At 48.0% G+C, this 15,075-nt stretch overlaps 1 protein-coding gene across 9 annotated transcripts in view; it reads right to left on the bottom strand.

Moving 5' to 3' along the window:
• Nucleotides 1-15,075, bottom strand: part of LOC123768112 (protein tramtrack, beta isoform) — a 257,505-nt gene that overhangs the window by 9,854 nt on the left and 232,576 nt on the right. Inside the window, exons 1-2 of one of the 9 annotated variants that reach the window (XM_069306925.1) lie at nucleotides 10,062-10,419; nucleotides 5,300-5,560 (exon numbers count right to left, since the gene is read on the bottom strand). The exons of 6 other annotated variants lie outside the window; for them this stretch is intronic. In XM_069306925.1, coding sequence (XP_069163026.1) covers nucleotides 5,300-5,330 — 31 coding nt within the window. In that variant the 5' untranslated portion in view covers nucleotides 5,331-5,560; nucleotides 10,062-10,419. Of the gene's footprint in view, nucleotides 1-5,299; nucleotides 5,566-9,915; nucleotides 10,420-15,075 lie in introns of those variants that run through there. 2 more of the 9 variants (XM_045758434.2, XM_045758435.2) reach the window with 2 other exon arrangements.

Raw genomic sequence — 15,075 nt, 5'->3', positions numbered from 1 at the left:
TTACATAATATATATATAACAAATACTGAAGTGTCTATGCTCAACAGCATAAAATGTGACAGCAACAAAATCTCATTATACTCATACACAGCTCATTCAGACAACTATTGATCAATAATGATAAGTTTTTAAATTTAGTATAATGTCCTCATGTAAATAAGTAAAATACTGTATACATAAACCTGTAATGATCGCCGTCTGTATAAATGATCTACCCGAAGGGATTCAAAGGTTCACGAATAAGTTTGAGGATGAATGAGGATGATGCTAAACTAGTGGGTACAATAAATAACCTACAGAACCGTCATACCCCTCAAAATAACCTAGACAAAATAAGCCCATGATGCAAACCCTAGAAAATGGAATTTAATGTGGATAAATGCCATGTAATGGCATGTGGCGCAGGTGAAAACCAGTCACATTCAACATATAAATTATGTGAAAAAAATGCTGCAAAATTATGGCAATGGAATAACTAGTCAATTCTGGAGAGTAAACTGTCAACAGAGGACTACCCTTTAGAAAACGTGCAAAGACATGCTCCTAAGTGGTTCTCAAACCTAAAATGCAAGAGCTAGGAGAGGCTGGAGGCCTTAAACAAAGCTAGTACACCTGTCACAAATTTGTGACATGGTATAGAAGAATTTGTAATCCAGCACCTTTAAGAAGAGTTACTGCAACAAATTCAAGCTAAGAAAACAAAGAAGTGTCAAAAAAATACAAAAATTATCTTATAAAGATTGGTAGATGAATGGAATACAGTATTCACATTAAATGAGAGGATATTGAATGTCAAAACTAATGGAACCTTCAACACATAACATGGCAAAGATTATAGGGAAGATAGGACAATAAGAATAGCTCTAATTCTGTAACTACACTTTAGTGACATACTGACCAGCACACAGCCTATGCTACATTTGCAAATTTCAGTCACGAGCACAAGAAATATTGCCAGAACAAACGTGGACGTCTTAAAGAGAAAGCTGGATAGTTTTCTTCAAGAAGTGCCAGACCAACCGGGCTGTGGTGGATATGTGGGCCTGCGGGCCGCTCCAAGCAACAGCCTGGTGGACCAAGCTCTCAAAAGTCAAGCCTTGCCTCGGGCCGGGCTTGGGGAGTAGAAGAACTCCTAGAACCCCATCAAGCAGGTAAACAATCATGTTAAGGAAACCGAGGTGCCAAAAACGAAAAAGTATAAAAAAGTTCAACAAATTATTAAAATGAGGATGGTAGATGCCAAAACCATCATTAGATTATACAGATGAAGGGACACCATGAACAATGCTCTCATCCTGCAACTTCATTAAAGTACAGTAATTACAAACCGACAGACACAAATAAGCACTGTGAGGAACATCAATGCAATGGAATACAAGAAACTACAGATAATCTGGAAAAGCTAGAAAATTTAAGAATGGTAATAAATAGCTTCTAGTTCAACTCGGGCAAGTGTAAAGTACAGTACAGTAATAAATTACATGCACAGAACAGAACCTCTAAGGTATCATGTGGGAGAGGAAACCCTCCTGCAATCTGACAGAAAAATACTTTAGAGGGTTGATATTACAGTACACTGAACCTGTCATCAAAAGCTTATGTAAAATTAATAACTTCAGCTGTATGCAAGGATGGCCCATATAAGAATTGCCTTCAAGAATATGAACAAGAAGTTGTTCAGGATATTTCATATACATGTCATAAATTTTGAAAGATATGGCACCAATGTTATCCTTACAAGTTATAACAAAACAAGCCTAAAGTGTGTTAAGAGTTATACCAGACTAGTTCCTAAGTTGAGAGGTGCAAGTTATAAAGTGGGACTAATAAAATTTAACCTCTTGTTACTGAAAAAAGATAAGAAATGGGAGAAACAATTGGCACAAAATTATCAGCGAAACAGACAGGGTAGCCTATGTAGTATTGGTTGGACGGACAAAAACAAAGCAAGCAAATGAGCCACATAGAAATAATACCACCCATCCTCCTGTTCAGATAATACCTGTTGTGGTGATTGTCAATAGTCAGAATTCGTACGTTCTTAGCTTTTAGGTAGTGGTATATTGACTAGTAACGAGGTCTTTAAAAATAAATGAAGCTAAAACACAAACCTAAATATTCCTAGGCCTAGTATAGCACACACATGTACTATATTAGGCCTCAGATATTGTGTATTAGGCCTAGGAAGGTTAGGATAGGTTGGTTTAGTTTGTCAAAGCAACAAGTAAAATATAGATTTCCCAGTTTGTCCAACTCAAATAGTTCAGATTTCTACGTTTTAATTTTATCGTATGTCGGTTTATATACTAAGGCCCTCATCGTTACTATACGTACTACTGTACCAAAACAGGAGGATGGGCTGAATAATAAAGTACAGTATTGTAATGAAGGCAGACTCTATACACAGCTTAAAATACAGATATGACAGATCCAAATAGGCTAAAGAACCTATACACCGGCCGATTCAAGATTTAGGGGTGGGCTCAAATAACTGAATTTCAACCACTGCAAGCACAAATAGATGTACAAGATGTACAAGCCATTTATCCTCCAGCCATCCACAAAGTAGCTCATCTTCCAAACATAACCTACAATACTATATCTAAACCATATATAACATGCCCTGCAATCTCATCCCAAATAATGCAGCGCCACACCCCTACACCTCTGTACTCGCAGCCCTCATACCTAGCCTACCACTCCAACACCCCTTTCCCTGCAATGCTACCCAAACTCCCCTGATACAAGCCAAGTTTAAGAAGAAAAACCTTATTTTGATATACTGTACAAATGCTGATGGACTCTCTAACAGAGCAAATGAAATTAAGGTTAGATCCGGAAACAAAATCAGACATTTTAATAGAAGACAAATATCCAATAAATGATAATTACTAGTTTTCCCGAGGGTGTACCAGATAATGCATAAATAAAAGAAAGTAGCGAGGAGGAGTAGCATAAATTAAATATAGAAATTAAATATACAGTAAAGTGAAAAGCACTGTGGTAGTGAATACAAAAATTATACCGAGGGATTATAATAATTGAAAATACTGTAGTGGAAGTGGATATATACAACCCCCTTACCCCACGGAGTAATAGAAGGCCCATAAATGGGTATGAGGATGCAAACAAACTGGCATAGAAAAAAATGTCACGGGGGGCAGGTAGAATTTCCCACGGACAAATGTAAAACTCCTATTCATTAGCAACTTCAACCACAGTGCAATAGAATGGAATACGAGAGATGAACGATATCTCTAATGACATTGGAGATACCCTGTACCTGTATAGCCAAAACTGGTAGAAGCAATAGACAAACTTTCTAGTACATGTCAGAAAGACAAGCAAAAACTAATCTTGTATTTATTCAAGAGTAGAAGTAATACTAAGAGGAGAGGATAGAATATGAACCCACCAGGAGCAGGTGACCACTGTGAACTTGTCTTTAACTAGTGATGATAGCCATTATAGTACAGTTTAAGAAAAAGAATGAAGGGGGAATAAAGCAAGCATACCGGATAGTGCATTATAACAAAGAATTTCTAGGGCAAACTAACTGGGAGAGAATTGGAGGGAAAAGTATTCTAAAAAATTATGGCTTTTGTCACCAGGAAATGCTAAGAAAGCAGAGGGAAAATGCTCACCAATCATAAAGGGGAAAAATCATCATGGTTCAACCAGTGTGTCATGATGGAAAAAGAAAGGGGGTGACCAAAGGCATATTTAAAAGATATAATGCCTAGTCTAGTACCAGAGGCTGGCATAAATAAGATAACATTAGCATGTGCCAAACCTGTCAAACCTAAGTACTGTACTGTATTCAGGAACAAAAAAGAAAAAAGAAAAAGAAAAGGAGGCCCCCTTTATTTTAAGCAAGCTCATGACGTATGCGAGGCCTATTTTAAATTATGCCACAATGGCCAATTACAAAAAAAATCACTGCAAAAGGTGTGTTGCCAAATGCATTGGCAAAATAATTTTAATGTCTTAATAATTTGTCTGGACTCTAAAAGAAATGAATTTAGGACTATAACTGCAAAATGGCTGGAGATACGAGAGGAAAATGTCACTTGATCTATGTATTAGATTTAGATTTGTTTGGAATAATTCCTATTCATGGTTACCTTGCCATGATTTCGGGGCTTGGGTCCCCACGGCCCGGTCCTCGACCAGGCCTCCTAGGTCAAGGCCTAGGTCAATGAATATACTGTAAATAAAGTATTTTTAGTATATAAGGCACCAAAAACCTAAGTGCAACGGGAGATCATCACGCAACTCATCTCTTATGCCCACATCAACTATGTTATCTAGCTGTATGGGGAAATTTGACTAAGTCAAGAAATTCATTCATAAATATGAATAACTTAAGGACTTGCTAAGGTCAATTTTAGAATATGGCAGTTTACAGTCTCTTCAAACACATAATGAATCTGAAGAATTCGTGATTTATAGCACCAGACTAGTTTTAGAGCTAAAACATACAGGGGTCACAAATCACTAAAGAAATTAACCTTCATGTATGTGGAAGAGAGTGGAAGAGATAAACAGGGAAGCCTTATCACCAAATACGATACAAAATAATGAAACTCATGGGTTGTAAACAAACAAGTTTAACGGGCAAAATCGAAATTCTCAAATGAGCCACAAGAATATTAAAAAAAAAAATCGAGTCAGTACTAAATGGAATAAACTAATTGGTGAAATGAGAAGTTTGGGTTCCATACACAGCTTCAATTGTGGATAAGACAGACAGACAGACAGATCACAAAGGGCTCTGGTATTTGTACACCAACGGGTTGAAGATAAGAGAGGTGGGACAAAAAGAGCTAAAACTAAATATGCGAGCTCAATTAGGAGAGTACTCGGGAGCACGTGCACAAGCGAGCGCACGCACAGGCGTACACTTTTTGATTAAAATTTACATGGGTGTAATATAAAATTTTCAGTTCTGTACATTTTAATGTAAAATTACACACATTAATAAATTTTATAAGCGCTGTGGTTCCTTTCTTCTACCAAGACAAACTGAAGCGCTGATTTATGCATTTCGGTTTTGGTTACAAAACATCTTCCTCTCTCCTTAATTTGACATTTCTTCCTTATCGCCACGGTATGGTTAGCCGCCATTACTAAACAGGCTATAAACCCAACAATTATAAACTTAATTTATGCCTGTCTTGTGGTGTGGCGGATATTATTAAAACCCAACAGTTCTAATTTCGGTCTTGTGATGTGACTGGTTATTACAAACTTGTGTATGTGTAGTGTATTGAGTTGTATTTGTGGGTTTATGTCTCACCGGGGTGTGGGTGTAGGTCATCAAGGCACATGGTCCTCAGGGAGGTGTCCTCCCCGGCCACCACAGCACATGGGGACTGGCAGAGGGGGACGCGGGGCCAGCCTACACACACACTACACAAGCCACAATGACCGCAACCAACGCCTTCCTCGCACTAATGTCCACTCCAATTTTCTCACCTAGTTGCCTTTATTTTTCGTCATTTGTATCACTGAATATTTAAGGGTCAGTATTTCATTCGCTTACAAGACGTCAGTTCATCTGAAATTCAGTAAACTTGTGTTAAGTTATGAACAGCAACGAGAGGGAAGGGAACATAGTCAAGATTGAAGGATGTGACCATGGTCGGGGCACTTGGGGACGGGGGGGGGGGGGGGCATTTTCAGCTACCATACTCGGCATTTTCTCTAATCGGCAACAACTTGGTTTCACTCACTTGGATTATCAGAGCTTAACGCTGGCCTCGACAAGTATGAGACCGTTGTCTTATTAACCTATTACAGCTTTTTGATATGGTAAACTTTTGCAGCAGGACTACCTGCCCATGCGAGGCTGGTCCTGTTTACACCCAATAAATTCTGAATATCTATAAATTTTAACCAATTTCGTCCATCAACAGCTCTTTTTACCAAATCAAGTTTTACTTACAGCCTAAATCTATACTACTTGTCGAGTTTTAATCAATTATTTCTAATGCTGATGACTTGATGTTTAACTACTTATAACGTTGTCAATGCCTTTCATTTAAATCGTACTCTTCAATCATCCCCTCGTGTTCTAAGCTTAATGAAGTAATCTCAAAGCTTTTACTCTATCTTAGCGTGATTTTTCAGTCCATTCTGTAGTACGGTGACCAAAACTGCCCAGCGTAAGCTGTGGGCATTTGTTAATAGCATTCGTCTTATCGAGGCTTCCTGATACAGAATAAGGCGTGTTCACACACACACACACACACACACACACACACACACACACACACACACACACACACACACACACACACACACACACGAGTGACACTGCCTAACAGATGCATTATCCTGTATCGGAATGACCAATCACACGCATAGTGGCAATGCATAGTAAATTCGCCTCTCAGACTGAAAACAAAATCTAAAAGGTTTAGCCAATTGACATTTGACACTAAACCAACTGAATTGTCTTTAAGACAGGAATGGTTGGGTGCATTTCCTACCGCTCTTCAGCAAGCGGTAAAGGCTAACTCAGGAGTTAGTTAGCTTCTCGTGAGGATGTATTCTGGGGATCAGTAATTTAACCTGGGGGGGGGGGGGAAAGACTTCGATATAAGCCTAACATGTATACATCCATTCGCTGCCTGTTACCTGACAATCAATTATTAAATTCCTTTTTGCCAAGGTATCGTGGCAACAATTTGTTATTAATATCTTTGTACCATCACTGCATGATACCATCTTTGATCAAGGTCAGATGTAGTCAGCAGCTGGGAATCAACAGATGTTTGGCGCATAATCGTCCCACCTCTACAGTACGATGTTTGGCTTTGACTGTTTGGCTTCTCGATGACAGCCCCATCAGTTACGGTGACAGCTTGCAGCCGGACGCCGGCGCACCAGCTCCGCTTACCAAAAGCTTTTGACAACTTTCCAAGTTAGCATTTTAAGTGATATGACATTAAAATGTTAGAAATATTTTTATGACCAGCGGGGTCAATGCCCTGTGTGGCCAACAGTTCACCGCCCCAAGGGTGGTGTGGCAACAGTTCACCGCCCCAACAGGTGGTGTGGCCAACAGTTCACCGCCCCAACGGGTGGTGTGGCCAACAGTTCACCGCCCCAACAGGTGGTGTGGCCAACAGTTCACCGCCCCAACAGGTGGTGTGCCCAACAGTTCACCGCCCCAACAGGTGGTGTGGCCAACAGTTCACCGCCCCAACAGGTGGTGTGGCCAACAGTTCACCGCCCCAACAGGTGGTGTGGCCAACAGTTCACCGCCCCAACAGGTGGTGTGGCCAACAGTTCACCGCCCCAACAGGTAGTGTGGCCAACAGTTCACCGCCCCAACAGGTGGTGTGGCCAACAGTTCACCGCCCCAACAGGTAGTGTGGCCAACAGTTCACCGCCCCAACAGGTGGTGTGGCCAACAGTTCACCGCCCCAACAGGTGGTGTGGCCAACAGTTCACCGCCCCAACAGGTGGTGTGGCCAACAGTTCACCGCCCCAACAGGTGGTGTGGCCAACAGTTCACCGCCCCAACAGGTGGTGTGGCCAACAGTTCACCGCCCCAACAGATGGTGAACGATAAAACATCTAAATTATTGGAACCGTGGTCAGGGGTTATTGGCGGTCATTAGGAGGCCTGGTCAGGGACCGGGCCACGGGGGACATTGAGCCCCGAAATCAACGCAAGGTAACCGTCTCAAAGATCTCTAAATGTACTCTCTGGAAAGGAGACGAGAAAGGAATCAAATAATATCTTGAGGTTATCTTGAGATGATTTCGGGGCTTTAGTGTCCCCGCGGCCCGGTCCTCGACCAGGCCTTCCCCCCCAGGAAGCAGCCCGTGACAGCTGACTAACACCCAGGTACCTATTTTACTGCTAAGTAACAGGGGCATAGGGTGAAAGAAACTCTGCCCATTGTTTCTCGCCGGCCCCCGGGATCGAACCCGGGACCACAGGATCACAAGTCCAGCGTGCTGTCCGCTCGGCCGACCGGTTCCCCTCCATATATATATATATTGAAGATACTGGAGGGCCAGATCCTAAATTTGCACAGTAAAAGAACACCACACTTGAGCGAAAGATACGGAAGGAAATGCAGAATAGAACCATTAAGGAGCAGAGGTGCCATAGGCACAATCAGAGAGCACTGTCTGAATGTCAGGGGTCCTCGGCTGTTCAATACCCTCCCAGCAAGAATTGGAAATATTGCCGGAACAAAGGTGGATATCTTCAAGAAACTTTTATACAAGATCCTGCAAGACGTTAGGACCAACCGCGTTTGCAATGGATATGTGGGCCTGCGGGCCTTGAGGTTATCTTGAGGTTATCTTGAGATGATTTCGGGGCTTTAGTGTCCCCGCGGCCCGGTCCTCGACCAGGCCTCCACCCCTAGGAAGCAGCCCGTGACAGCTGACTAACACCCAGGTACCTATTTTACTGCTAGGTAACAGGGGCATAGGGTGAAAGAAACTCTGCCCATTGTTTCTCGCCGGCGCCTGGGATCGAACCCAGGACCACAGGATCACAAGTCCAGCGTGCTGTCCGCTCGGCCGACCGGCTCGGCTCGGCTCGACCGGCCGCTCTAAGCAACAACCTGTTGGACCAAGTTATCACTTGGGGCCAGGCTCCCTCAACAGGTGGTGTGGCCAACAGTTCACCGCCCCAACAGGTGGTGTGGCCAACAGTTCACCGCCCCAACAGGTGGTGTGGCCAACAGTTCACCGCCCCAACAGGTGGTGTGGCCAACAGTTCACCGCCACAACAGGTGGTGTGGCCAACAGTTCACCGCCACAACAGGTGGTGTGGCCAACAGTTCACCGCCACAACAGGTGGTGTGGCCAACAGTTCACCGCCCCAACGGGTGGTGTGGCCAACAGTTCACCGCCCCAACGGGTGGTGTGGCCAACAGTTCACCGCCCCAACGGTGGTGTGGCCAACAGTTCACCGCCACAACAGGTGGTGTGGCCAACAGTTCACCGCCACAACAGGTGGTGTGGCCAACAGTTCACCGCCAACGGTGGTGTGGCCAACAGTTCACCGCCCCAACGGGTGGTGTGGCCAACAGTTGACCGCCCCAACGGGTGGTGTGGCCAACAGTTGACCGCCCCAACGGGTGGTGTGGCCAACAGTTCACCGCCCCAACGGGTGGTGTGGCCAACAGTTCACCGCCCAACAGGTGGTGTGGCCAACAGTTCACCGCCACAACAGGTGGTGTGGCCAACAGTTCACCGCCACAACAGGTGGTGTGGCCAGTAATCCTTGCCTCTGTAATGCCAACGTCCAACTAACTATCCGTCACCGCACTAACAAATCGTTCTTCACGTTACCAATGTTTCTGAACTTTGTACTCGAGTAAGATTTGCCAAGTTAGGTTTGGTTACGCTGACCAGGGTCCGGTTGATTAGTTTATTCATTAAAGCTGAAATGGACCCCACATGACAATGATTCCTGCAACTTAACAACTGCCATACAAGTCAACGTTCTTGCACATAGCTTCCAAATACGATATAATTACAGATTTGTGATTGATGGCACTATCCATATCCTAAAAAAAAATATGTCGAGCCACAATAGCGGCAACATTTATAGATCAAATTACGTTCGAATGGAGCGTTGCTATGTTGATGTTGGGGTGGAGGCGTGCGAGGGTCTGGTTGTTGCACAGTGGTAGCCATGATGGGGAGGTGGTGGGTATAGCTCCCCTATCTGGGCCCAGCAAGCCTGTCCCCGCCACTCCCCACCACCACCACCACCAGCCTCCCGACTCACCACCACCCAAGGCCCACCTCTTAACCCTTCCCTTGTTCAACCCTACTCTTCCTCCCTCCTCGCATACATAATCACTCCCTCACTTACGCAAGGTGAGTACATGCACTCATTTACACATGACGGCTACGTTAAAACACACGGTACACCTTCACTGGACGTCGAGTTAATACTTGTAGTGTCAACCACCATATCACCGTAATGTCCACTAAGCCTTTGTCACAAAGATCACATGGTTAGGTTCTAGCACGCGTGTATCCACAACAGTTCTTAACAACACACAGATAACACTTGCATTTTGCTTTTTCAAAACATTTCTGGCACGACTGTTCAGTGAGTGATGAGGGCGAGCGGTGCACATAGGCAGCGATGATGGGCCTGTAGAGTGGATGCTGGAGCCAGGCCTGGTGGGCTGTGTCCCTTTGTAAAGAGAGGGGAAGTAGCGACGGGGCGGCAATACATTGCTGGGCAAGGGTGGAACATAAGGCGGGAGAAGAGTGGCGGCGACCTGCGGCCACTACACACACACGCTCACTGGTGGTGTAGGCAGGGCTTGGCGGGGGATACGAGCGGCGGCGGCACAAGGCAACGAGGCGGCCCTACCTCCACACGGCTGGGCGGCGCACCTCACACTGCCCTCTCCCGCGTACGAACGCTACACCGACCTACGTACGCTGTAGGCCCGCCACGCGCGGCTGTGCGAGGACACTACCCCACTCACACTCACACACACACACACACACACACACACACACACACACACACACACACACACACACACACACACACACACACACACACCCGCCATCCCAGGCACCAGTTCAACACTTCACACCGTTAACACAAACATCTCGGTGCCGGTGGAACAGTGCCACAGTTGAGGTGAAGGCCGGAGAAGGCAAGGTGTCAAGTAAGGGTTGAAGAATGATAGCAAGAGGGGGAGAAGGGTAGTTTTACAGGGCCAATGATGTAAGTGAGGAGGAGGAGGAGGCGGGGTACACAGCTGCCTTATCTCTCACTGGCCGGCCCACAGCTCGACCCGCACCCTACCTACTGGGATCTACCCAAGGACAGACTCCACTTTAATGAACGCGCCAACCCCACACCCGGAGAATAGTGGCACCATAGGCCGGACGGCAGGCACTCAAGTGGATGGGAGAGAAGTGTAGAGCCGTGAGGGGAGGAGGCCAAGTGGACACATGAGAGGTAATGGCAAGAACGGCGCACAAAGATAGCTATGGGAGGGAGAGCGTGCGAGAGTAGGGTGTAAAGAGAGCGCGGGGTAGAAAGAGAGTGGGGGGCGCAGGCAGTCTTGGTCCGCCGAGGTGGCTCCTCGCAACATCTTGCAACCACGCCGGCCTACCCCCCAGGCCACCACCACCACAACCACCACCACCCAACACTCTCAACCACCTTCGTCACCTCCTGTAATGTTTCGCCAGCCCACACTTGGCTACGTTCACCAGAGCGGGCGTGCGGGCGCCTCGTACGGCAGAGTAATGGGCGTGAGTGTGCCTCAAGACCCGTGCGGTTGTAGAGCAGGGCGGCCTGTCCCCCCACACACACCCCCACCCATCACTTCCCCGCCACCCTAACAAAGACTAACAAAAAGTAACAGTTCTAAAAAGCTACAAGCGGAGCCCGAGGTGACCCGCCCCGTCTCTCCCTAGGTCTCTCCTGGCTCCCTCACTCCTCCCTCTATGGGTCTCCTACCCCCGAGCTCTACCTATATTCCTTATCTAAATCCGCCCCATGTCCTTCTTGAAGGCCGAGTGTTTGATAACGCCTCCACAGTACGCCAACGTCTGCGTAGGCCCCCCACCCCCCCCCTACGTCCGTAGCTGCCACCTCCTCCCTCCTTTCCGTCCCGCGTCCGTAACCACCGCCCCCCCCCTCCACGTCCCGCGTGCGTAACCCCCCCCCCACGTCCCGCGTGCGTAACCACCGCCCCCCCCACGTCCCGCGTGCGTAACCACCACCCCCCCCCCACGTCCCGCGTGCGTAACCACCCCCCCACGTCCCGCGTGCGTAACCACCGCCCCCCCCCACGTCCCGCGTGCGTAACCACCGCCCCCCCCCCACGTCCCGCGTGCGTAACCACCGCCCCCCCCCACGTCCCGCGTGCGTAACCACCGCCCCCCCCACGTCCCGCGTGCGTAACCACCGCCCCCCCCACGTCCCGCGTGCGTAACCACCGCCCCCCCACGTCCCGCGTGCGTAACCACCGCCCCCCCACGTCCCGCGTGCGTAACCACCGCCCCCCCCCACGTCCCGCGTGCGTAACCACCGCCCCCCCCACGTCCCGCGTGCGTAACCACCGCCCCCCCCCCACGTCCCGCGTGCGTAACCACCGCCCCCCCCCCACGTCCCGCGTGCGTAACCACCGCCCCCCCCCACGTCCCGCGTGCGTAACCACCGCCCCCCCCCACGTACCACATGCTTAACCGCTGATCCGCTCCCCATCTCCCGTCCCACGTTGAACTTGCCCATTCCACGTGCGTAGCTGCCTTTGCCCCCTTTCCCACGTAAGTAATTATCAAAAGGCGCCAAGACTTCCCTTTCCACGTGCGTAGCCGCCATCTCACCCGCCAGCCGCCCCGCCAGAGTGTGCCCAGCCGCCAGCCGCCCCGCCAGAGTGTGCCCAGCCGCCAGCAGCCCCGCCAGAGTGTGCCCAGCCGCCAGCAGCCCCGCCAGAGTGTGCCCAGCCGCCAGCAGCCCCGCCAGAGTGTGCCCAGCCGCCAGCAGCCCCGCCAGAGTGTGCCCAGCCGCCAGCAGCCCCGCCAGAGTGTGCCCAGCCGCCAGCAGCCCCGCCAGAGTGTGCCCAGCCGCCAGCAGCCCCGCCAGAGTGCCCAGCCGCCAGCAGCCCCGCCAGAGTGTGCCCAGCCGCCAGCAGCCCCGCCAGAGTGCCCAGCCGCCAGCAGCCCCGCCAGAGTGTGCCCAGCCGCCAGCAGCCCCGCCAGAGTGTGCCCAGCCGCCAGCAGCCCCGCCCAGTGTGTGCCCAGCCGCCAGCAGCCCCGCCAGAGTGCCCAGCCGCCAGCAGCCCCTCCAGAGTGTGCCCAGCCGCCAGCAGCCCCGCCAGAGAGGGTAGATGCTCTCCATCCTCTCCTGTCCCACGGGCGTATGGTCCCCCCCCCCCCGTGTACCAAAGCCCGGGTACAAGGCTGTGTCCTGGGGAGAAGGGTCCACATACCTGAGAAAAGTATGCAACCTTTCTCGTACTCCCTACTCTTAACCCTCTCCCAAGCCATCCTAACGAAAATAAGATACAAGTCTGTCTCTTGTCTATGGCGGCCATTAGGTATTGTGACGTCATAATGTTCATATTATTAGAGGTTTTGATTGATTATTGCCGCCGCCGGCAGAGGCGGGTAGTTTATTGGGGATCCAATACTCGTCCTGTGAGCGGTAGCGCAAAAAAGGATTAGAGAGAGAGAGGACAAAAGATCTTTATCAGAGGTTTTGGGTCTTACTGGTCTCGTGTACGTATGTCCGTCCGGTGTGCCAAATGGTCTGTTCAGTATGCGTACGTTCATATTTTTGTTTTTGTTTTTCTTCCCGAAGGTCCGTCCCTTACACCGTAGTTCAGTCGGTAGTCCTAGGACCCGGTCCCCACCTCACGTGGTCGGCCACACTCTTCACGTCCACACATCGCTAAGGTTAGTTGTCGTGTTGACCAGACCACACACTAGAAGTTGAAGGGACGACGACGTTTCGGTCCGTCTTGGACCATTCTCAAGTCGATTGTGACTTGAGAACGGTCTCACAATCGACTTGAGAATGGTCCAGGACGGACCGAAACGTCGTCGTCCCTTCAACTTCTAGTGTGTGGTCTGGTCAACATACTTCAGCCACGTTATTGTGACTCATCGCCTGCTTAGTTGTCGTGGTCTCAGACCCAATAAAAGGGGAAGAATTCAGCAAATTAAAAGTTAATGACTAACAGTGAGACAAGTAACTCAAGACTTAACAAATATGCTGGGAAGAACAGCTCGATCATGCAAGTCCCGTAAGTCCCGTAAGGAAAGAGAGAAATAGATGCAAAATGGAACGTGAGCGGTGTTCCCTGTACAAGCGAAGAACACAACTCACAGAACATCTCGAGTGCTCCACACTCTCCCAAGAACGACAAGGGAAAGGCTATGTAGAGGCATAGTAACGACCGAGCTAAAGCTGCAAGAATCTTATAAAGTCCAGGAGAGGCAAAGAGAGCAAAAGGTCATTTGTAAAAGAGAGAGGAATCGGATTTTTTTTTCTGTGCAAAATCTAGAAGTAAACCCACATCTAGTATTGGGCCCTCGCGCAAGGGTGCTCAAACATTCACATTTGGCAACAAAGAAATGAGCAAAATACCGAGGCTTCAGTACAATTCTATTTACATTGAGCTCCTGAAGAAATTGAGGATTAACGCTCCAAATGAATTGTCTATGAATGTTGCACCAACATCGAAGCCATATATCATATGTATCAAAAATATATCAAAATATATCATATATCAAAATATATCATATCAAATCCCCCGACTCCACTGGACTTTGAAGTAATCATAGACAGCATGCCCACGCACTCTGCACAAAGTCCAGACTCCTGGAATTCCATATTTATCAAGTGCAAAAAAACACTATTAATTTCAAGGACCTAATATGATTTGGAGAAGGAGCTTAGATACTGATTATTTCATTTGTGGGAACAGGGCGATAAAGAGTTGGAGACGGGCTCAAGAAACAGGAGACTTAACAAGACTTGACAATTCGTACTTAGATAGAACTATTAACATTAAAGGGCCCAAGACGTTTCAACGCTCTCCTACACATAACTGGCTGACCTCTCACGGTGTTCAAAAGAGAACTTGATAAACATCCTCAAAACATACCTGATTAACCAGGCTATGACTCGTACGTCAGGCTGCGAGCAGCAGCGTCGAACAGCCTGGTTAACCAGATCACCAACCAGGAGACTGGGCCGCGGAGAGGTTGATCCCCTGAAGCATCGGAAGGTAAAAGCAAGACGAGGTCCATCCTGAGGTCGACAATTGTATGACCCCAAGACACGACTGTGTACAAAACCATTTACTTAAATTCAAGCTCACAAAATCCGCACTTCAAAATGCTACAAATTTGACAGTGAAAAGTAAGATTATGTAATTGTTTTAAGTATTAACCCCAGACGCCAGTACACCCCCCAGGTACCAGTACCACTTGCGTCTATCACATGGGTATCGCCACACCACAAGCCAGCTATACCACAGCGAAACAATTAGCGCCGTGCACCTTGTATACCAGCACTACACCCCGCGGCTAACGCGGTAACCC

Source organism: Procambarus clarkii, chromosome 59 (genome assembly GCF_040958095.1).
Source record: "Procambarus clarkii isolate CNS0578487 chromosome 59, FALCON_Pclarkii_2.0, whole genome shotgun sequence".
NCBI lineage: Eukaryota > Metazoa > Arthropoda > Malacostraca > Decapoda > Cambaridae > Procambarus > Procambarus clarkii.
This window is presented reverse-complemented; position numbering and strand designations above follow the sequence as displayed.